Raw genomic sequence first — 22,979 nt, 5'->3', positions numbered from 1 at the left:
TCCCTTCAGGGACCCCTTTCACCAGCATCTCCTTCATGCAGAGGTGGCTCATCTTCTCCACCTAGGTGCAGTGGAACATGTACTGATGCAACATCGGGGAAAAGGGTTCTACTCCCACTACTTTCTGACCCAAAAGAAAGGCGGGGCAGGGAAACCTATTTTAGACCTATGCCAACTGAACAAGCTTGTACATGTACAAACATTCAAGATGGTTACATTGGGCACAATAATACCTGCGATGGAACAAGGGGACTGATTCACAGCCCTCGACCTACAAGACGTCTATTTCCATATATCCATTCATCCAGCGCACAGATGCTTCCTGCGATTCACACACGGACACGACCATTTTCAATACAGAGTACTTCCATTCGGTCTTTCCAAGACCCTAGCTGTAGTTGTAGCCCACCTCCACAAACACGGAATTATACTTTCCCCCTACTTAGGAGCTGGCTTTGATAAGGCAGTCGTCTATGACAAGACATTAAAAGCGATGAACTTTACCATGTCCCTCTTCCGCACTCTAGGCTTGCAAATAAATTTCCAAAAATCCACCCTGATACCTACACAGCAGATAGAGTTCATTGGAGCTCACCTGGCCTCAATTCAAACCAGAGCCTCGCTTCCACGCAACAGATTCTTCTTCGAGTGATTGTTCACGTCCATTCCAATTAGGTGTGTGCGCGTCATGTGCACATGACGCCGGAAACTTTTTCCCTTAGCAGCTCCCATTGGGACGGCAGGGGAGCCCCCTAGAGTGGCGCTCATATGGCGGTGTATATATTACCCTGCCAGCCAGTCCCCCTTCAGTTCCTTCTTACCGTCGTTGCAACATTGGAACGTGTTCTCTCTCTCGCTTGCGAGTGATCCCTTAGCCTTTCAGTCTTCTAGTTAGAGTTGTTCTTAAATAGTTAAATACCATTGTATTCAGGTGTCTGGAAGCTAGTTCCAGCACCAGTCTTGGGCTGTGGGGCATGCCGCAAGCCCAGGGTTTCAAAGCTTGCGCTACGTGCCGCAAATCTATGCCTAACAGCGATCCCCATGACTCCTGTTTCCGGTGTCTGGGAGAGTGTCATCAGGGAGAGTGCTGCAAAATCTTCCAGACCTTCAAGCTGCGCACTAAGAAAGAAAGAGACTCTCGCCTTAAGAAGTTGCTCATGGAGGCCGCGTTACAACCACCGGCCCCTGACTGACCGGCCCCGGCCTCCTCAGTGCAAAGTGCCCCGGCATCTGTGCGCAACCTGGCACTGCCCAGGCACCGTAAATTACCGCCACCGAGACGGGATGACCAACCTCTGGCACCGACTAAGCGTCACAAGAAAGGGGAAAGAGGGCTCTCTCCCCGAAGAGCTACTAAGCGGCTTAAAGACGCTCCCGGCAGACAGAGACAGATTGCGGGCCCGAGCCAAGAACTGGCACCGTTGACTCTGGCCCCCCCCGGCCCTGTTGAGTCCGGTATCCAGCGGATTCAGTGCCAACGAATGTCTGGAGGAGGTCCTCCAACACCTCTCCACACCCGACACTTTCGAGGCACCGAAAGACCTCATTGAGTTGTTGGTGCCAAACCCCCGTCCATGCAGGGAGAAGCCTCCGGTACCACCCAAGAGGGTGCTGTCCAGAGGGAAGCCAGCAATGGTGAGCCGCTCGAGGTCACCATCTCGGCACCGCTCCTGTTCAAGCTCGGTGTCCTGCTAATCCCTGGCACCTGCGACTCAACGTGAGGTTACGGCACCGGAGGCGAACCCACCTGCAGCAGCTGCACACCAGTCCACGACACCATCGGTCACCCGGCACTGGAGTACGGCACCGACAACCTCACCAGCACCGAGTGAGAGGCACCGGTCCCAGTCCTGAGACTCCCGGTACCATTAGTGGTCCCAGTCAGCCAGGCACTGCTCCCTGGCTCCACAGCACCCCAAGGCCAACTCCGGTCGCTCTAGCTATAGCAGACATCGAACCGTAGTCAGCAGAGAATCCCAATCAGCATGGCAGCCACAATGCTTCCTCTGGGTCAGTGACCGTTCTGGACCCCATGGGCCTACCATCAGCAGCAGGGCATCACTTCCAGAGCCTCTAGGTCCAGGTAATCTATGCAACACCATTCCAGGTTGCCACACAGGGATGCATCAAGGACAAGGGAGGCCACTCTCTCCAGGCTGCCCCCGGACTCCCAAGAGCAACCGACGCTCACAGGCCCAATACCTGAGGTGGTGCCAAGCACTGTGACACCTCGAGAGGTGTCAGCCCCGCCGGGCCCAGGCATATGGGGCGGGGGGGGGGGGGGGGACGGGACACAGGAGGGTCTAGATGAGGGCAACCGGCAGCATCTCACTTCCTCCTCTTCCCCAGACGAGGTGGTGGCGGTCCTGAGACTGATGTGCCCGCCACTGATCGACCACAGGGCTCACCAGGAGCTACTCTGCAGGATCACCCTCAATATGGGCCTCCAGGCGGAAGAAACGGTTGAGCAGGAGGATCCGATGGTGGACATCCTGACGCCCGAGGGTCCCTTCAGAGTTGCGCTCCCTCTCATAAAGACCATACAGACGAATTATAACACTATATGGCAGACCCCGGTCTCCATCACGCCGACAGTTAGGGGGGTAGAAAGGAAATACTTTGCCCCTTCCAAGGGCCACGAGTTCCTGTTCTGCCATCCAACTCCCTGTTCCCTAGTTGTTTCAGCAGTCAATGAGAAGGAACAACAGGGCCAACAAGCCTCGGCCCCAAAGGCCAAGGAGGCCAAGTGTTTGGACCTCTTCAGTAGGCAGGTCTACTCCTCCGGGGGCCTCCAGCTACGCATAGCCAACCAGCAGGCGATCCTTAATAGACATAACTTCAACTCTTGGATGGCCGTGTCCAAGTTTAAGGATTGCCTGCCCCAGGACTCACACTGAGTTTGCGGCGTTAATCGAGGAAGGAAAGGTGGTGGCTAAGACTTCGCTACAAGCCTCCTTCGATTCAGCTGACTCTGCGGCCAGAACCATTGCCTTGGGGGTAGTCATGCGATGCTCAGCGTGGCTCCAGGCATTGGGCCTCCCTCCAGAGGTCCAGAATACTCTCCAAAACCTTCCCTTTGAGGGCTTGGGCCTTTTCTTGGAGCAAACAGACTCCATGCTGCATGGCCTTAAGGATTCTAGGGCCACCCTGAAGTCGCTAGGGATGCATACGCCGGCAACCCAGAGAAAGCCCTTCAGGCCTCAGCCTCCGCAGCAGAGGCAGTTTCAACCCCGCCCCAGGCAGGAGCCATATTGCAGGCAGGGCAGAAATAACAGGCGTAGACTGCAGAACAATGCTCCTAACCAAGGCCAGAATAAACCCCAGCCTGGAAACAAGCAAGGGTTTTGAAGGCGTGCCCGAGGACAGTGTACCAACCCAGTTCCCAGATCTATTCCCATGGTTTTTAAACCGGCTATCCCATTTCTACTGTGCATGGTCCCTTATAACATCAGACCGCTGGGTCCTACGCACGGTACAGGTGGGATACTCCCTCCAGTTCTCCTCCTTCCTTCTCTCCCTCCCATCCACCTTCCCTGTCCCTCTTCAGGGACCCCTTTCACAAGCAACTCCTTATGCAGGAGGCTCGTTCGCTCCTCGAGTAGGTGCGGTGGAGGAGGTTCCACAGGAGCTAAGGGGAAAGGGGTTTTACTCCTGTTACTTTCTAATCCCCAAGGCAAAGGGGGGTCTTTGACCCATTTTAGATCTTCGCGGATTCAATAGATTTATGGTCAAACTCTGGTTCCACATGGTCTCCCTAAGTACTATCATTCCATTGTTGGATCCAGGGGATTCGTACGCTGCCCTCGACATGAGAGACACGTACTTCCATATCGCCATTCATCCGGCGCACCGATGCTTCCTCCGGTTTGTCGTAAACCAATATCACTACCAGTTCACAGTTCTCCTGTTCGGCCTGTCCACAGCCCCCTGAGTGTTCACAAAATGCATGGTGGTGGTGGGTGCCTTCCTGTGGAAAAGGCAAATTCGAGTGTACCCGTACCTCGACGACTGGCTACTGACAGGTCATTCCAAGGACGATGTCCAGTCCCATGTGACGATGGTCATGGACACGTTTCACAGACTGGGCTTCTTCTCAATGTACCCAAATCGTCAGTCGTACCTACCCAAAGGATAGAGTTTATAAGGGCAGTATTGGACTCGGTACGGGCGAAAGCGAGCCCTCCAGAGCCCAGGTTCCAAGCCATAGAGCTGATTGTCAAATCGGTGCTTCAATATCCCACCACGACAGTCCGGTGTTGCCTGCAGCTAAAAGGGCAAATGGCAGCATGCACGTACATGGTCAAGCATTCCCGACTGAGATTCAGGCCCATGCAAGCGTGGCTCGCACTGTCTTACCGTGCATACCAAGACCCCCTGGACCTTGTGGTGATGATCCTGGGACAGGTTCTATAATCCCTGCATTGGTGGCTGGACTGACCCATGGTCTGTGCAGGGGTCCCCTTCACCAAGCCCCAACCTTCTCTGACTTTAGTAACAGATGCGACAGATCTGGGCTGGGGCGCACACTTAGGGGATCTGAGGACACAAGGCTTGTGGTCGAGGGACAAGATACCTCTCCATATCAACCTGAAGGAGCTCAGGGCTGTTCACCTGGCCTGCCAAACGTTTCATGCCACTTTGCAAGGTCACAGCGTGACAGTCCTGACCGACAACACCACGGCCATGTTCTATATAAACAAGCAAGGCGGAGCCCGCTCCTCACCTCTCTGCCACGAGGCTCTTCTTCTCTGGGACTTCTGTATAGCCCAATCCATTCAGCTTGAAGCATACCTTCCAGAGGTACGGAACGAGCTGGCAGATCACCTCAGCAGGTCCTACCACGTGCATGAGTGGTCAATCAGCTTGGACATCGTACAGTCAGTCTTCCAAAAGTGGGGTTATCCCCAAGTAGACCTCTTTGCCAACAAGAGCAACAGACAGTACCCCCAGTTCTGTTCATTCCAAAACCACAGTCCGGGGTCCATTGCTGATGCATTTCTAATACCATGGGACAAGGGTCTGAAGTATGCCTTTCCTCCTATCCCGCTCGTCCACCGGGTCCTCCTCAAAATTCGCAGGGACAAGGCAACGGGAATCATGATCGCCCCGTCTTGGTCCCGGCAGCATTGGTACATAACCCTCTTAGAGCTGTCCGTAGACGCCCCGATAGCCCTGCCCCTCCACCTGGGTCTGATCACGCAGGACCACGGGTCCCTCCTTCACCCGAACGTGGAATCTCTACATTTCATGGCGTGGAAATTCCATGGCTAAATCCCATGGAGAGCCAGTGCTCTCAGTCGGTGAGACAAATTCTCCTCGGCAGTAGGAAACAATCCCCTAGGGCTACCTACCTGGCGAAATGGAAAAGGTTTTCCTGTTGGTGTGAACCCAAGCGCCTTCAACCGCTCCAGGCTCCTATCCCAGTTATTTTAGACTACCTTCTACACCTTAAGCAACAGGGTCTATCCCTTTCCTCCATCAGAGTATACCTGGCAGCCATTTCAGCTTTCCATCCAGGTCCCATTAGCCTCCATTTCTTTAAGCATCTTCCTCAGCCTGGCATAGTCTCCCTTGATGCGTTTTCAGTGAAAATCTAGCTGTATCATTTGTTCCCATGTGAAGAAGGACAATCAGTGGACCCTTTCCAGCTCCTATTAAGAACCTCTTCAGCCTCAGGTCAACATCCCATATCTTAGCTCTCGGCAGACAGCACATCCTTTTGTTCTCTAGATCAGCTCTGGTGACAGGCTTGTCCGTTCTTCTTAATAGGAAGTCCCCAGTCATAGACCTGCCTCTTCCTGGTGTTGGTGCGATTCTCCAGCCTTTCCCCTTCTGTTCTTTCTGGCTGCAAGTCCTCTTGTCTTTTGTTCTCACGTGGAATTTTCTGCAGTTTTCTATCATCCTTGGCCTCCGAACTTTTGCTATCTCCATTGACTCTTATAGCCCAACTAATAAGGGAAGCCCTGCATCCTAATCAGGGCTTTGCTGTGATCAAAGACTGCTTCTCTCACAGCACACCACCCCCCTCTAGTTCTGCAAACTAAAAAAAAAAACCAATATAAAAAACAGCAAGCCAACAACCAAACTCACTCACTGCTCCTAAGGAACAGGGGCTTGCCTCCCTTTTCCTCCAACCAATCTCCACTCAAACTCCCCAGTTTCCAACTCTGTTTGCTGGCTCCTGTGCCACTGCTTCTGTTGCTGCTCTGACTCTGAGACCAAATCCCTGCCTCCTCACCTAGTTCCTACTCCTTGTCCCTGGTTCCTGTTTCACCTTTCTCCCTATTCCTGCTACCACACCTTGTCCCTGCTGCTGTTACGACACCTTGTTCCTGGTTCCTCACCCTAACCCGTGTTGCTGACTCCATCTTTGACTACAGCGTGATTTCTGACTCCAACTGTTGCTTAAACCTTGGAATGTCTTCCAATTCTGACCCTGGCTCTGACCCTGGGTGTGGCTTCCGACTCTGGCTTGACCGTTGGCATAGTTTCAGACTCTGACTCTGGCTTGACTTTAGGGTGTGACTTCCAACTGAGACCCGAACTCCATCCCGGCTCCGACCAGGCTCAGACTGATAGGTCAGACCACCCCATTATGGGCCCTGATGCCAGTGTACAGTCAGTATACAGTTAAACTGTAAGGATAGTTCATTAGGGCACAAGTGGCCCTTCACAAAATTTGTCAGTACCAGATGGCATGATTAAATTTCCATAGACAGATCTTGTTGCCTTTAGACCTTGCATTTCAGGCTGTAATTGAACATGGGTTTTGCCTTTTCCCCTAGGATATTGACTAGCACATCCATTGAACTGGTCTCCTCTATTGGTTTTGATGGCATGAAAACCACTTAGTGGAATTATTCTCTTGTAGGCTATTATAGACTATTATTTACTAATAGCAAGATGGTCTGCTATCAAGTTTTGGATGCCCCACTATTTTTGCTGCCAGGATTCTGGTAGGAGCCAAGAAACAGAAGGAAATCAGATGACAGTTGAGTAATATTGGAAAGATCTTTTAAGAAGTGAAGTTTCCCCTGAAGCAAATAATAGTCCTGCTTTGACATATTGTGCCTAAGCTATGAATATTGGTGGAATAATTAAGCAAATGCTTATATTATAATGCTGATCATTAGAGGCCTCATGCAACTCTCATTAGTTAATGGAAAGATCCATGTGACTGAGGGATAACTGTCCTGTTTCAAAGCAGAAGCTTTAGAGCAAATAAATATTTATAACTTCCCATCAGAGATTTGTCTAATCACCGGCAAGTAAAGAGTTAACCCTGATAGTACAAACTTAGTAAATTCTACCTTAAATGCAGGTATTGATCTAACCGATGTTACCGCGTGCTGCCTTTTAACGGTAATCAGAACAAATAAAATTGCGTTCTTAATTATTTTAAATTAGCTCACTATTAAAGACATTACATAAATAGACAGTATAATGAAACTTAATTGCTTGCATGGAGGTCTTGAAAAGTTTGCCAAGCAGTACTACTAGAAGCCACTATGAAAGATGAGGAGAGATTGTCCCTTGGGATCCAGAGGGTAGTGCCCTACAGAGAAGCTCAGGCTCCTTAGCTTCTGAGAAATCTCTTGGCTTCTGAGAAGTGGGGAACAATTGTACATCATTAAATAGTTTTGTGAATTGCACAGAATTAAGACCTGTTCTCCCATGTCTGCTGCCTCTTCACTTCTGGTGACATTTACTCCAACCCTGCCCCTCTATCCATCTCCAAAGTTTTCACTTCCCTGAGCCTTCCCTGTCACCTCTTCTGTTCTTCTGGATACTCCTTCTCTAACCTCACTCCATTTACCACCTTCCTATTTTCATCTGGAAAAGTGCCTGCGTGGTCTTTAAAATATCACTACCATCCATGACCTCTTCAGCTCTCATACACTCTATCTCCTGGCATAGGAACTTGGATTCCCCTTTAAAATGTGCATATCTTAACATATTTGAGTTAGTTTTAAATTTAATCTTAACTTTTCATTTTATGGGTTTATGTGGCTTTTGGGATAATTGCAACCTTCTTGTAATGTTTTCTCCCCTTAAATTACTGAACTGTATTCTCCGCCATAACTCCAGTTTAACATGGATTTTACTCAGGAATTATTTGTTTTCTGGTGGCTCCCATGATGTGTTCTGCCCTGTGCAAACATAAATGGAAGCAAGATTCCCTGCCTCAAAGAGCTTCCTGTCTAAGAGAAGTAGACAAAGGGGAGAAGAAAGGGGTACAGTATACAAATGAAGTGGGAGATTGGTTCTGATAAGAAGTTTTAAAAGGTTAGACATATCTTCAGTTTCTTGTAGTCTGTGAGGGAGCAGAGAAACTGCTGCCTGGTACAGCAGGGGTTAAAGGAAACCTGCAGCCAATGCCAGGCCTGGAGGGAGGAGAAAAGAAGGGAGATGGGCTCAGTTGGGGGCTGACAGGTGAGGAGGCAGGAGCTCTTTGCCTGCCTGCCTGAAGGACTGATCAGCGACCTGCCAACCAGGACAGCCACTGGAGGCAAATATGCCTTCTCTTGCCAAGGGGAGCCTGCAGATAAGCCCCAGCTGCGGGGCAGTTGGACTAGCAGGGCCACACCCCAAACTAAAGAGTCGGAAGTAACCCAGAGAAACTGGTCTTGGCACCCCCCCCCCCACACACACAGGAAGGGAGACCCATCTCCACTGTTTAGGAGTTGAATTACACAGGGCCCTGGCCTAGGACTCTGTGGAGAGGGAAGGCCCGGATCCCCCTACCACTCCCTCTGACCAACGATCTAGCCACTAGGCTGCCTAGCCACTGAAGGCAATATCACATAGGCTCAGTAGAAGTGTGTGTTCCAGAGGCACTTTAAAGCAGAAGTGATAATGGCCTTTTGGACCAGCTCAGGGAGATCGTTCATTGCTTAAGGAATGACATGGAAGAAAGCATGGTGATGATTGGGGAGAAAATGGACAAATAATCTAGCTATCTTGCCATTAGAGCGTGAAGGAGATGCAAAAAGAAACCAGGATGTATAAGAAGTGAGCGAGAGAGAGAGGACTAGAGTTATCCAGGACCTTGAAGGCAGAGACCAGAAGCTTGAACTCGATGGAGTAGAGGAGGAGGAGTTAGGGAAGGGATTCTGAGATGGATGACATGGTCAGAATAAAGAATATAATCTTAATGGCTCTAGTGTGATAATGCTTTACAACTAAGCTAGTTGGGGTGTTGTGGTATACGCTAATGGCTGAGTGCTACTTACACTCAAGCTGCTATGTGAGCGCTCTGCAGTGTTGATTCAGGTTCAGAGGGGGTAACAGGTTTGTCACTGTGGGGAAAGGAAAGGGAGAGTTTGGCAGTTAGTAGCATCTTGGGTGCTTGTTAGAAATGGATGTTTATATGAATGTGATTATTGGGTGAAACACTGTAATCAAATTTCACATGCTTTAGGACTGCAAGGCCCAAGGGTGCCAAGTGTGCTCTCCAGCATGTGCAAAATTTGAAGTAGCTAGGGAGACGTGGGATGGGTAAACAGTCAAAATGATGCCAGACCACCTTTGCCCTCACTTTAATAATAATAATAGTAGTTGGCGAATGGTCTGCATCACTACATAACCAGGTGTATTGCTTGTCAGGGGTTTGCTTGATTATTGCTGTTTCCCCCTGTCAGGATTCTGGATATCCTATGCCATGCGCTCAGGTAACAGCTGCCACCACCAGGATTTGCACTTGGAAATTTTACCTCTTGTCATCCCTCAGTAGGGTCTTTTATTCAAAGGACACTGTCCTGACAAGTGAGGAGCTCGCTGAAAAATATGGCAGATGCTCATCAAAGGCCGCTGCAGGAAACCCAGTCTCCACAGCTGCACTCCAGACTTGATTAACAACATCTTACTTCTTTAATTTCATGTAAACCAGGGATGAAGTAATTTAGAGTTCCTTCCTGACACCTTCAGACAGTTCCCAGAACAACCTATCTCCCGCCAGCCAGCCTCAACTTTCCCTTCCAACCATCCTCACGCAGTGGCTAGAATTCAAACATACATTGCATGTTGGCTCCTAGCAACTGAAAGGGCCTTTACAGAGACTTAAGATGTTACATCACTGTCTCAGTTCCAGTCACAGGTTTTACTTCCATTATACCACCATGCATAAACTAATATTAACTGAACACATTTCCTAACATTCTCCACGCAGCCATCATATTCCAGTTGTGTAAGGAGGATGCTGGTAGAGTGGGGTTTTTATGGTCATTAGGCTGAATGTGGAGAGGATTGTTGAGGCTGACTTTTGTACCATTTTAATTGGTAAAGAAAACTTACATATTGTGTGGGGGTAACTGCACAGTCTGACCCCTCCTTGATTTGCTTGAGAGATGCTCCCTTAGGTCTCAGGCCTCTAGCCATCTCCTTTCCATTGGCCGTGACTCACATCCCTCTCCCTCCAGACAAGGAATTTAGGCTTTCAGTCTCCCTGCACATCACTTTATCTCAACGGGTGTGACCTTAGCTCAGGATCTGCAGTTTTGCACGCTTTCATGGGCCATGAGCATGTCGTACAGGTGACTAACCAGCTTTCATAAAGCACAGTACATTTATTTTTCTTTGGTTCTGCTTCTGCACAGGGGCTGGACTAGATGACCTCTCAAGGTCCCTTCCACCTCTACATTTCTATGATTCTATGGAAAGCATTACAGCAAAAACGTAATTTTTAAAAAAAAAAGGGGGTTATATGCATGCTAAGGCTTACCTGATGTCACCCATTTTCCACCTGAGGACTGTGTTAGGTTCCAAACTTTTATAGCAGGGTTTGCCCTCCTGGTTATTATCTTGTGTCAGTTGTTGGATCAAAATGAGAGCTTCTCAGCCTGTCCAGGCTGGCCCTTTATATCTCAAGTTCTTCCTTTGTCTCCCTTGCTTCTTGAACCCAGTTTGGACCAATGGTACTTCTTTGGAATGTTTTACTTGTCCCGGGGTCAGCAGTCATTAACCTCCATTGATTTTAGTGCCCATAGGAAGCTTTGTAACTCTTCCCTATGGAGCCAGCCTACAATCCCTGGCTCACAAATATACAGATAACATTTATAAAGTTGATGCAATAGTTTTAAAGATATTGCTTTTTTCATAATATCTATCACACTGTGCATCATTTTTATAACTTTGTTACATTTCATAAATATTAATCATAGGAGAACTTCAAGCTTATCTAAACAACTTCCATATTGACAGCTAGCCACATGCCAGGTTTGAAGTTCTAAAAAGCCACCAATTTTGAGTTCTTAGAGCTTAAAAGAAAAGCTGAACAAACCTGCACAACTAAGTGCTATTTTTGTAATTATCTCTCTACAGTTGTAATTCTCTCTCTATTTCTTTTTCAGTGATTGGCTTCCCTAGCTTCCTATGACTGCTATTGGCAAGCTGTCTCTTTATAACTTGGGAACATTTCTAGGTGGGGAACCAGGTCAGGTTATAAAAAGGGCATATAGGGCATGACCCAAAGCCCATTCCGTTGACTTCAGTGGACTTCGGATTTCAGGCCTATAGGCAGATATAGCTCCTAGTCAAACCTACACCCTTATGAAGCCATTGTTAGCTCCCCCGTGTATATTTTCCCTGCTCATGTTTCATAGGCTTCAAGGCCAGAAGGGACAATTGTGATCATCCAGTCTGACCTTTTGTATAACATAGGCCATAGAATTTCCCCAAATAATTCCTAGAGCATATCTTTTAGAAAAACATCCAATCTTGATTTAAAAATTGTCAGTGATGGAGAATCTACCACGACCCTTCGTAAATTGTTCCAATAGTTAATTACCTTCACTGTCATAAATTTCTGCCTTACTTTGAGTCTGAATTTGTCTAGCTTCAACTTTCAGCCATTGGATCATGATTTTGTGCTGTGTGCTCTATCTTCCTTCTTTTTACCTTGCCCTTTTGTTATTAGTTTGATCTTTAGTCTCTGTGATTTCCATCTTAAAAGTGACCTGTGAAGGACTTCTTTTTTTAAAATTGGACTTGTCTTTTGGTTTCTGAATAACTGTTTTTCTTTTTCTTTTCGCCTTTAAAGTATCAGTATTGGTCTTCTCTTTAGTCCTCCCTCTCCCCTCCCCCCCCAAGGCTCTTATGCATACACATGTTTCATGTATGCACATACATGTTATACATATGAGTATACAGTAATTCGTCACTTAACATTGTAGTTATTTTCCTGGAAAATGCGACTTTAAGCGAAATGATGTTAAGCAAATCCAATTTCCGCATAAGAATTAATGTAAATGGAGGGGAGGGTAGGTTCTAGGGAAATTTTTTTTCACTAGACAAAAAACTATATTATATATAATATACACACACAGTATAAGTTTTAAACAAACAATTTAATACTGTACACAGCAATAATGATTGTGAAGCTTGGCTGAGGTGATGAAGTTAGAGGGTGGAAGAGGGTGGGATATTTCCCAGGGAATGCCTTACTGCTAAACGATGAACTAGCATTCGGCTGAGCCCTCAAGGGTTAACACATTGTTGTTAATGTAGCCTCACACTCTACAAGGCAACACGAATGGAGGGAGGGGTGATAGCATGGCGGACAGACAGACACACACACCCTGTGTGTGGGGGAGAGAGAGAGAGATGCGCATTTCCCCTTTAAGTACGCTGACACCACATTCTAAGTACATTGCCTTTAAAAAGATCAGGAAGTTGAGACAGCAGCTGCCGCCAGCTCTCTCCGGCCTGAGCCCTGTTGTGTCTCCCCCTTGCTCTATACGGAGAAGGGGTAAGCGGGGGGGGGCAGGAGTAGGAGGGAGGGGAACACCCTGACATTAGTCCCCCTCTTCCCCCCCTCCCCTGTACAGCAAGCAGGAGGCTCTGGGGAGCAGCTCCAAGGCAAAGGACAGGAGGCTCTGGGAAGCAGCTCTTGGCAGTGGCGGGAGGGACAGCTGAACTGCCAGCAATTGGTAGCCTGCTGGGCAGCTGCTGCACAGGGAACTTAGGGGGGTTGCCAGTCCACTCTGGTTCCAAGCCCCCACCAGCTTGCTGCAACAGGCAGTGGTCAAAGCTGGCGGCTGCCAAACAACTTTATAAGGGAGCATTGTGCAACTTTAAATGAGCATGTTCCCTAATTGATCAGCAACGTAACAACGTTAACTGGGATGACTTTAAGTGAGGAGTTACTGTACATTGTGTACATTTTAAATAAAAAAGAAAGGGGTGTTGACATTTTTAAAAGGTTCCAATGTCTCAGAGCACCGTTATGTCCTGATTTGTGTGTGTGTATAACTCCTTTATATTTAACGGATTTTTTTGTTACTCTGCTGATGATTATCCGGGGCCTTTCTGCAAGGGAGAACGAGTGAGAAACCAATTGACTAAATACAAAGCACTGTTAAATGAATAAAATAAAGCAGGAAAAAAGAAAATATTTGTTTGTTTTTTGGGGGGGGTGTTCTTGTAATCCTAGTAGGTACAACATTTTCAGATGTGTGTTTTTTTTTTTTTTTTTTTTTTATTTCATTTCAAGGTGACAGTGTCCCTTTAATAGACTTTTTTTTTCTCCTAATGTTAACTTGTTATTGAAGTTAAATAGGTGTTAAAATAGTTATGAACAGTCTGGCTAAAAATCTTTTCCCTTCCAAAATGCTCAGTTTTCAATATTTCATGCCACTTTTATTCATCTGAAAAATAGTCCAAACTCAGTTTTGTTGTGTGTTTTTTTTTTTTTTTTTTTAAACGAACCCTTTGCAGGTCATATTCAAGCTACTGACTTAGCAGTACCCTCCTTAATTACAGAAATGAACTGCTTCTTCTATTCAGTAAGCTCTGGCATATTATAAATGTATGCAAACTGGACAGAGCCCAGGCAACCAGTAACACATTTTACTCAAAATGATATGCTCTTAGCAAGGAAGAACATAAAGTATTTATTTGATAAAGATTCATGTGACTTCTGAAGGTCCCTATCTGGAGATTTTTGGTGTACTTTATTCTTTATAGTAAAGGAGACAGTTGCTATGGACTGCAAAAAAGTGACCTAATAAACCTGTCTTCTGAAAGGTGCTATGATGTGAAATTCCCAGAAATTCCATATCTGGCATTTCATGTCCACATTTTTTGATACTCAATACAGACAGAAGTATTGGGGTGGGGTGCTACAGTATATGAGCAAAAAAATATAAGTAAAATTTCTGAATAAATAATATTTCATGTATCATCAGATTCTTCCTTCTTAGTAGGAACTTAGGTTATTTAAAAAAATTACTCTGCTCTTCTCCATCAGGTTAATCACATACAGTAGATCTTGTTAGCTCCATCTTCAAATCCTAAAGAGAGGCTAATGTGCTGGGTGGATTTCTAGCTGGATGATTTCCAGATTCACAGAATACTTAGATGGCATTCAGGATAATGTAGTTGGGTGACCCCAGCAAATAGTGCTTAGAAAATGATGGCAGCCCTTTCAGAGCAAAACTGGTAAAAATGCAATAGGGTATATTTCTTAATGTGACCCCTTCCCCCCCCCCGGTGCCCTTCTTCACTGCATTCCTACTTTAACAGCTTTGGAACAGTAGGGGTGGAAGGAGATAGTTGTACAAAATCAATCAAATCACTGGCTGAAACAAATCTAATTTTTACCATACCAAAGAACAGACTTGCCCATTGTGAACTCCAAAGCAGGGGCTGAAAGACTACCCTCTAATATTGTTGCTGAACATATCACGTGTCAGCTAAATATTTTGTGACACTTTGTTACTTCCTCCTAACACTGGTAAGACAGAAAATATCATAATGCTACTATTTAAATCCATACACCCATCCCTTGAATACTTCATGCAGTTCTGATTGCCCCATCTCAAAAAAAGGTGTATTAAAATTGGAAAAGTTACAGAGAAGGGCAACAAAAATGATTAGGGGTTTGGAACAGCTTCCATATGAGGAGAGATTTAAAAGGCTGGAACTGTTCAGCTTGGAAAAGAGATGACTGAGGGGGGGAATATGATAGAGGTCAATAAGATCCTGAATGATGTGGTGAAAGTAAATAAAGAAGTGTTGATTTTCTCTTCGCATAACACAAGAAACGGGTCATCCAATGAAATTAATAGGCAGCAGATCTAAAACAAACATAAGGAAATACTTTGTCACACAATGAACAGTCAACATGGGGTACTCATTGCCAGGAGATGTGAGGGCCCAAAGTATATCTGTGTTCAAAAAATAATTAGTTAAATTCCTGGAAGGAATAGGTACATCAATGATTAGTAGCCAAGATGATCATGGATGTAACTCGATGCTTTGGGTGTCCCTAAACCTCTGCCTGCCAGAAGCTGGGGCTGGACAACAGGGGATGGATCACTTGATAAATTGCTCTGTTCTGTTCACTCCCTTTGAAGCATCTGGCACCATTCATTGTTGGAAGATCGCATGCTGATCTAGATAGTTTGGTCTGACCCAGTATGGCCATTATGTTCTTTATGAGATTTTGTATTGTGTATTGTTGAAATTTTTGTAATATGCCTTATGTTAATATGAGTGGAATTAGGGGAGGAAAGTACTGTGAGCAGTAGTAAAAATTCAAATTTAAAGATCTTTTCTAAATTGTGGTTTTATTTTTAACTATTATGCAAAGGTCATTGCACACAATAGAAAATGCTATGCTGGTTCTGTTCAGAGACCCAAGAACTTGTAAGTGTGTGTATATTCAAAGTATATATTCCTGAAGAAGAAAAAGAGGGCATATTTTTTTTAATATTTCACAGTACATTGATCTATGAATTTTTTTGTTTGTTTTGGGGTTTAGGTGCTATTTTAGTATATGAGGAGTGAATATATTGGGTGTACTGTGGAGTCCTTTCTTTGGCTATCTCTACATTAAGAAATGTTATTATGTTACTTTAAAACATTTTAACTAACATAATGGTAAACACTATGTAAAACCTAGCGTAGATGTGTGGGACAAGGTGGTTTAGCTGATAGTAGTTAACCTTAGGGTCCTCTTATGGTACCACAATGAGCTGACACATTTTTAAACATGACTCCTCTTGCCCACACTAAGGTGAAATCATGTTAGTTAAAAAATGGTAGTAACATGATATAGTTTCCTACTAGGAGAACAATGCATAGAAATATTAATATATTTTGTTTCCTTTGTCTTTTTGTCTCCCCTATATGCTTCTTTTTAATGCAGCTGAGGAAGATAGGAGGTGGGGGGTTTGGAGAAATTTATGATGCTCTGGACTTGCTCACCCGGGAAAATGTTGCACTAAAGGTCGAGTCAGCTCAGCAACCAAAGCAAGTCCTGAAAATGGAAGTGGCTGTTTTGAAGAAACTGCAAGGTAAGGTGGTTTCCATGATATACCAAAAAGCTAGTGAATGGTAGGTGGCTAAGAGCCACAACTGCATTCCCAGTCACTCGGGTCCATATTCTGCCACCTTTTCCTTATTCTGTAAATAGTACCATTGAACTCAATGGGGCTAATCAAGGTAAGGGTGAATCTGGCCCTTTGTGTATATTGATTTTCAACAATGGTGAGCAGAAGCTTCTAGTTCTTGGCATACTGGGCAGGGAAATCATTCACTTCTAGTATGTGGAAGCTTATGATGGAGGTGCCCTTATGATCTGAATAGGATAAGAGAAAATTAACAGAAAGGTTCAATTGTTTTAGAAAGCGGAAGTTCTCTTAATCTCCTATTTTAGCTTCTTTCTGGATCCTGTCTCTTTGTTGTTAGAGACTCTGTCCTAGGGTTGTGTTTTTGTTTTTGTTTAGTTTTTTAAACTTTTGCTTAAGTCTGCCTCTTTGGTTGAGGGCCTCCAGCTGACATCCAGCACTGGAATACTTTTACCAGTATTTCATAGTTTCTGTCTTCTCAAAGGGAGGATTTCTCAATGAATTCTGTGATACTGGTTAGAGCACATCTATATTCTTTATGGCTATTTCCACTTTAGTAAGAGAGACAGAAGTAATGATATTTAGAATTCTGAAGCACTTTTGGATGGTCAGCCAGTTAGAGCTCAATTAGCTGAGCATTCAGAACTACATAGTTTGATTGACTGGTGATTCTTGCATGTTCAATAATTAGATCACCTCATTAGCGTAACATTCAAACTTTTTAAAGGCAAAAGCAGGCTACTGGTACAGAGCGAAATGTAATGGCTTCTCTTTATTATTATTATTCAGAGCAGTGAAGTTTAAAACATTACCTTATTTTTTTAAACAATACAATTTTCTTTAAGAAAACAAAAAAACTGGAGACTGCTCCAATATTAATCTGTGCAGCTGCCAATCTCTCTTGCCGTTTATAGTTTGTTTTTAGATTCTTAGTTTGGACAAAACAAAAACTGCAAGACATATGGTGTTATCCAATCTGCTGACAAGGTCACATTGCAGGAGCAATAGCAGCCTCTGCTCCATATAGATTTAATACACCAAGCACTCTCATGCAATTATACAAGTACTTTAATAGGCCATTTCATTCCAAGGGTGGAATTCACAAGGGAGATTTAGGCACTGCAATATTGAGTATTGCAGTCCCTATCTTCTAGGCACTTATCCAGCTAGTAGAATTCAGAATGCCGACTTAGGTGCCCAGGCTCTTGATACAATGAAAGGGAGAATTAGGCCACCTAAGAATGGGATCCACAAAAGCCAGCAGTCTGACTGGGGAGCCGCCTAAGCATGCCAGTAGGAAATAACAAGCAGAGAGGTTTGGCCTAAACCAGAGGTGGGCAAACTATGACCTGTGGGCCACATCTGGCCCGCGGGACTGTCCTGCCCGGCCCTTAAGCTCCTGGCCAGGGAGGCTAGCCCCCAGCCTCTACCCTGCTGTCCCACCTCCCCTACAGCTATGCTGCCATGCGGCTGTCTCCAGCCTGGCAGCAAGGCTGCCAGTCCTGCCACTCTGAGCGGCATGGTAAGGGAGGGGGGGAGGGGAGGGCTGGATAAGGGGCAGGGAGTCCTGGGGGGCAGTCAGGGGACAGGGAGCAGGAGAGTTGGATGGGTTGGGAGTTCTGAGGGGGGCAGTCAGGGGACAGGCAGCAGGGGAGTGGTTGGATAGGTGTGGGAGTCCTGGGGAGCCTGTCAGGGGCTGGGGGTGTGGATAGGGGTCGGGGCAGTCAGGGGACAGGGAGCGGGGGGCGGCAGTTGGGGCAGGGAGTCCCGGGAGGGGGCAATCAGGGGACAAGGAGCGGGGGGGTTGGATGGGTCAGGTGTTCTGAGGGGGGCAGTCAGGGGGCAGGAAGTGGGAGGAGGTAGGGGCCAGACTGTTTGGGGAGGCACAGCCTTCCCTACCTGGCCCTCCATACAGTTTCACAATCCCAATGTGGCCCTTGGACCAAAAAGTTTGCCCACCGCTGGCCTAAACCCTGCCGTGTGGAGGAAGTTAAGCACCTGTTTCCACTCAGAATTCACAGTTACAAACCCTGTCCCAGAGTTAGGTGCCAAAGCCAGATCAGTACTACTTTGAGAAACAGAGAGGAGGAGAAGAAGGTGCCCTTATAAATTTTAACCCAGAGGTTAGAGCATTATAATATTTTTTTACTATAGGGGATCCATACTATGGATTGACATATAAACGCATGACCATTTTTTGGATCTAAGTTGATAGGATTACTTTTTGCTTGACAGACAAGAAATTAGACAAATGCCAGAAAATGTTTTTGCTGTCTAGCTCCTAGCAGCAAGAATCTCCACTCATTTTTCTACCTCACAGGTTTTCAGTATGCACAGACTAAAGGTTTCAAATAGGAAAAAAAGTAAGTAAAATGGACAGAAAATGCTATTTGCAAAACAGTGTTACAGCTATTTATTGCAGAATATTTTTGTCCTGTCTGCTGTGTCATGTGCCCCTAGAAAGTAGACTTGGGTTACTAATTGCAGGATTCTGATTTTGTTGTTGTTGAGTGTTGTCTGTTTGCTGCTGAATTAATACATAAAGGAAGACACAGTGATTGCCACAGCACTGATAGTACCATACAGAATGCTCTGGAGGACAGTTTTTAGGGGTTTTTTGTTTTATTTTGTTTTTTTAAATATATATTTCATTGGTAAATTAATTCTCGGGGGATTTGTGGAAGTTGTAAGCTTTAAGGAATGCTTTGAAAGAACAGAAGGTGGCAGTTTGGCCTCAATCCAGCAAAACATATAGGCACATGTATAACTTTAATCACACACATAGTCCAAATAATTTCAGTGAGATTACTTACATGCTTAAAATTACATTGGTTCCAAAGTACTTTACTGGATCAGGGCCTTATTGCACAAGAAGTGAGAAACTATTCCAAGCACAGAACTTGGCATGGGAAAAAAATGAAAATACATGAGAAGGTTTCAAAGGGAGTGGTGAGGGAGGAATAGTGAAGTGAGTGAGAAGGGAAATAAGAAGAAATGGAACAGGAATAAGAAGATATGCAGATCCTTGAAGAAAGGTTCTAGAGTGCAAAATCAGTATTTTTAATGTTCTATTGTTAGAATTTTTCAGTAATACAATGGACATGCTACTACTTTCACTTCATTATTGTAGTGTATGAAACATCATCGGTATAAAGTACAGTAAGTAATGGAGAGCTGCAAAGAAACTGTTTTATAGTCCTGATTCAGCAAAGCAGTTATCCACATGCTTAAGTATGAGTAGTTCTTCAAGTGCTTGCTCATGTTGATTCCAAGTAGGTGTGTGCCTGCCACGTGCACAGTCGTCAGAAGGTTTTTCCCCTAGTGGTACCCATCTGGTCAGCTGTGGAGCCTCCTGGATGCACCTTCATGGCGGTGTATATAGGTCCCTGCTTGACCCGCTGCCTCTTCAGTTCCTTTTTACTACCAGTGACGGTCGTTGGAGCAGCTCTTCTCTTGCTATGGGAAGTGATCCCCTAGTGGACTCTTTCTTGTTGTACCTGTAAATAGTTGAAAATTTTGTATTAGTTAGTTCAAGTAGTTTTTAATTAGTTTAGATAAGTTTCAGTTGGGGGTTTCCCCCATCAGGTTCCCTTCCTGGGGACCAGGAGCATGCCTCGGTTCAAACCTTGCAGGTCTTGTCTGAAGCCTATGCCAAAGGGAGACCCACAACTCCTGCTTAAAGTGTTTGGGGGAAGCCCCATCAGACTGAGAAATGCAAAATCTGTAGAGGCTTCCGCCCAGGGACTAAGAAGGAGAGGGACTTTAAGCTGAAATGACTCCTCATGGAGTCAGCCCTTCATCCCCAGCTGGTACAGGCGGCATCTGACCATAAGCCCAGCACTTCAGTGCAGATCGCACTGGCCTTAGTAAAGGAGGCTGCAGCGCCAAGAAAGGACTCTGGCTCCAGGACTCTCAGCACCACCATTCCCTGGTGCCTAACACTGTTCCCATTTGCCAGTGCCGCACAAAAGAAGGAAGACTAACAGAGGTCGCTCTCCCACTAAAGCAGTGGAGTGAGAAGGCACCAGTGGGGTGCGTCCTGCACCGGGACACTCTGCTCGGTCTCCGACTCAGCTGGCACCGTCAACTCTGGCCTCACAGGGAGGTCCATCGAGTCTGGTTGTAGTGGACTCCCTGGTGCGGGAGTGTCAGGAAGAGGACCTAGACCTTCCTTCCATGCCGGACACCTTTGAGACGGATAGGTACCTCATAGCGATGATGGTGCAGTCTTCTGCATGGGCACCAGCACCGCAAAGAGGCACCCTGCTCTCTAGGGGCAAGCCGGCGATGATGCGGCACCGCTCGCCCTCACCTCGGCACTGCTCCCGGGCACTGTCTCGCTCCGCACTGCCTTGGTTGCCAGGGTCCAAATCCTCTTTGGACTTGGAGGTGGAATCGTATGCCTCTAGGCGAAGCCGGCGCTGCTTTCTGCACTGCTCCAGACAAGAGGAAGGGCAGCCATTGCCTATGATGTCATGCCCTCTGAAGTGGCAGGTGCAAGCTCAATGGCCCTTCCGGACCTCATGGGCCTACCACTAAGCCCAAGGGCCAGGGTCCAGATCCTTGTCAGTAGTTTCGGAGGCATGGGCCCCTCCATCATCAACATTTGTAGTCCAGGAACCTCCGCGAGAACAAGAGATTGGCATGCAGACCAGCACTGAGACTGCAGCAGGACCCGGCACTGGGGCTGGTACCGAGACGGGCCTGGGCCTGGAGACCAAAACCATGCAGGGCATCTTGGCGCAGGGGGATCCCCACGAGCCAGAGGGTCAGGAAGACCTGGTGCCCCCGCACGGATCTTCCTCATCCTCCCCTGATGAAGCAGTGGCGGGCACATCCACCATGCTGCCAGCCATGGACAACGGAGCCCACCAGGAGTTGATCAGAAGGGTGGCTCCAAATTTGCGCATGCAGGCTGAAGTAGTGTCGGAGGAGACCAACCCCATGGTTAACATTCTGCTGCTTGAAAGACACTGAGGGTGGCTTTGCCCCTCATTAAGACCATTCCATAACACTAGTAAAGCATTGTGGCAAACTCCCGCCTCTCTTTTCCCCCCCCCCCCCAGCTAAAGGGGTGGAGAAGAACTATTTTGTGTCTTCAAAAGGGTATGAGTACCTGTTCACTCACCTTCAGCTGGGCACTACGGTGGTGGAGGCTGCCAACCAAAAGGAAAGGCAGGGACAACTGGGATCGACTTCTAAGTCCAAGGAGGCGAAGAAGCTGGACCTCTTCGGTAGGAAGGTGTATTCTACTGCCAACCATTGCCAACCAGCAGGCAGTCCTTAGCCACTATAGTTTTAATTCTTGGAACATGTCCAAATTTCAGGAGCTACTTTCGGTTGACTCCCGCTTGGAGTTTGCTGACCTCCTTACAGGCCTTCCTAGATTCGGCAGACTTGGTAACCCATACCATGGTGACAGCCATAGCCATGAGAAGGAGCTCATGGCTTCAGGTGTCAGGACTCCCACATGAGGTCCAGCAAACCATTCAGGACTTGCATTTCGACTGTGTAGGGATCATCTCGGAGCAAACCAACACTAATCTCCACAGCCTAAAGGACTCACGGGTCCCTGGGGCTTTGTATGCCAGCCCCCCAGAGGAAGCACTTTAAACCGCAGCCCATCCCTCGCTTCTACCCAGCTCCTCCTAGACAGGACTATAGTAAGAAGCGAAGCAGGAGTAACAGACAGAGACCCTCTCAGTCCTCCTCTAACCAGGGTCAGGGCTCAGCAAAGCAGTCCTCAACCTCCAAGCCAAACTTTTGAAGGCACTCCTGGGGGCGATGCACCAGTTCAGATCCCAGATCCTTCCCCTCCCTTCGTGAATAGTCTATCCCATTTCCACCATGCCTAGGCACAAATTACCTTGGAACAATGGGTCTTGAGGACAGTAGAATTGGGATGTTCTCTCTAATTCTGTTTCCTCCCACCCTCCTTCACTGTCCCTCTTCTCACAAGCAACTTCTCATGCAGGAGGTGCAAATGCTCCTACAACTCAGTGTGGTAAAGGAGGACCCTCTAGAATTCACGGGTAGGGGGAGTCTATTCCTGGTATTTCCTAATCCCGAAGGCCAAGGGATAAAGTTCTGCATGGTCTCTCGGCTTCTATTATCCCCTCCCTGGATCCAGAGAACTGGTACACTGCACTTGACTTGAAGGACGCGTACTTTCACGTGTCCATAGTCCCGTCCAACAGACGATTCCTTCATTTGTGGTTAACAACACTCACTATCAGTTTATGGTTCTCCCCTTTGGCCTCTTGGTGGCCCCTCGGATGTTCACCAAGTGCATGTCTGTCATGGCAGCCTTCCTGCGGAAATGGCAGGTGCAAGTATTCCTCTACCTTGATGACTGACTAATCAAAGGCCGCTCCAGGGCCCAGGTGGAGGTCCCTGTGTGCCTAGTTTGGATGACTTTCCACAAGCTCGGCCTGATACTGAATGGCCAAGTCGACCCTAATCCCAATTTAGAGAATAGAGTTCATTGGAGCTCTCCTAGACTCTGGTCAAGCCAGGGCATTCCTTCTAGAAACTTGATTTCTCTCCGTGGGCGCCATCATAGATGAACTCGGGCGATACCCCACCACTAAGGCACGAAATTGCCTGAAGCTGTTCGGCCATTTGGCCACA

At 46.8% G+C, this 22,979-nt stretch overlaps 1 protein-coding gene across 4 annotated transcripts in view; it reads left to right on the top strand.

Annotated features, from left to right (window-relative positions):
• Positions 1–22,979, top strand: part of TTBK2 (tau tubulin kinase 2) — a 219,450-nt gene that overhangs the window by 53,960 nt on the left and 142,511 nt on the right. For all 4 annotated transcript variants that reach the window (XM_034769194.1, XM_034769196.1, XM_034769195.1 and 1 more), the window contains exon 3: positions 16,148–16,295. In XM_034769194.1, the coding sequence (XP_034625085.1) occupies positions 16,148–16,295 (148 nt within the window). The remainder of the gene's footprint in view (positions 1–16,147; positions 16,296–22,979) is intronic.

This window comes from Trachemys scripta, chromosome 4 (genome assembly GCF_013100865.1).
Source record: "Trachemys scripta elegans isolate TJP31775 chromosome 4, CAS_Tse_1.0, whole genome shotgun sequence".
Taxonomy (NCBI): Eukaryota; Metazoa; Chordata; order Testudines; family Emydidae; genus Trachemys; species Trachemys scripta.
Note: the sequence above shows the minus strand (reverse complement) of the source record. Positions and strands in the feature narration are given on the sequence as shown.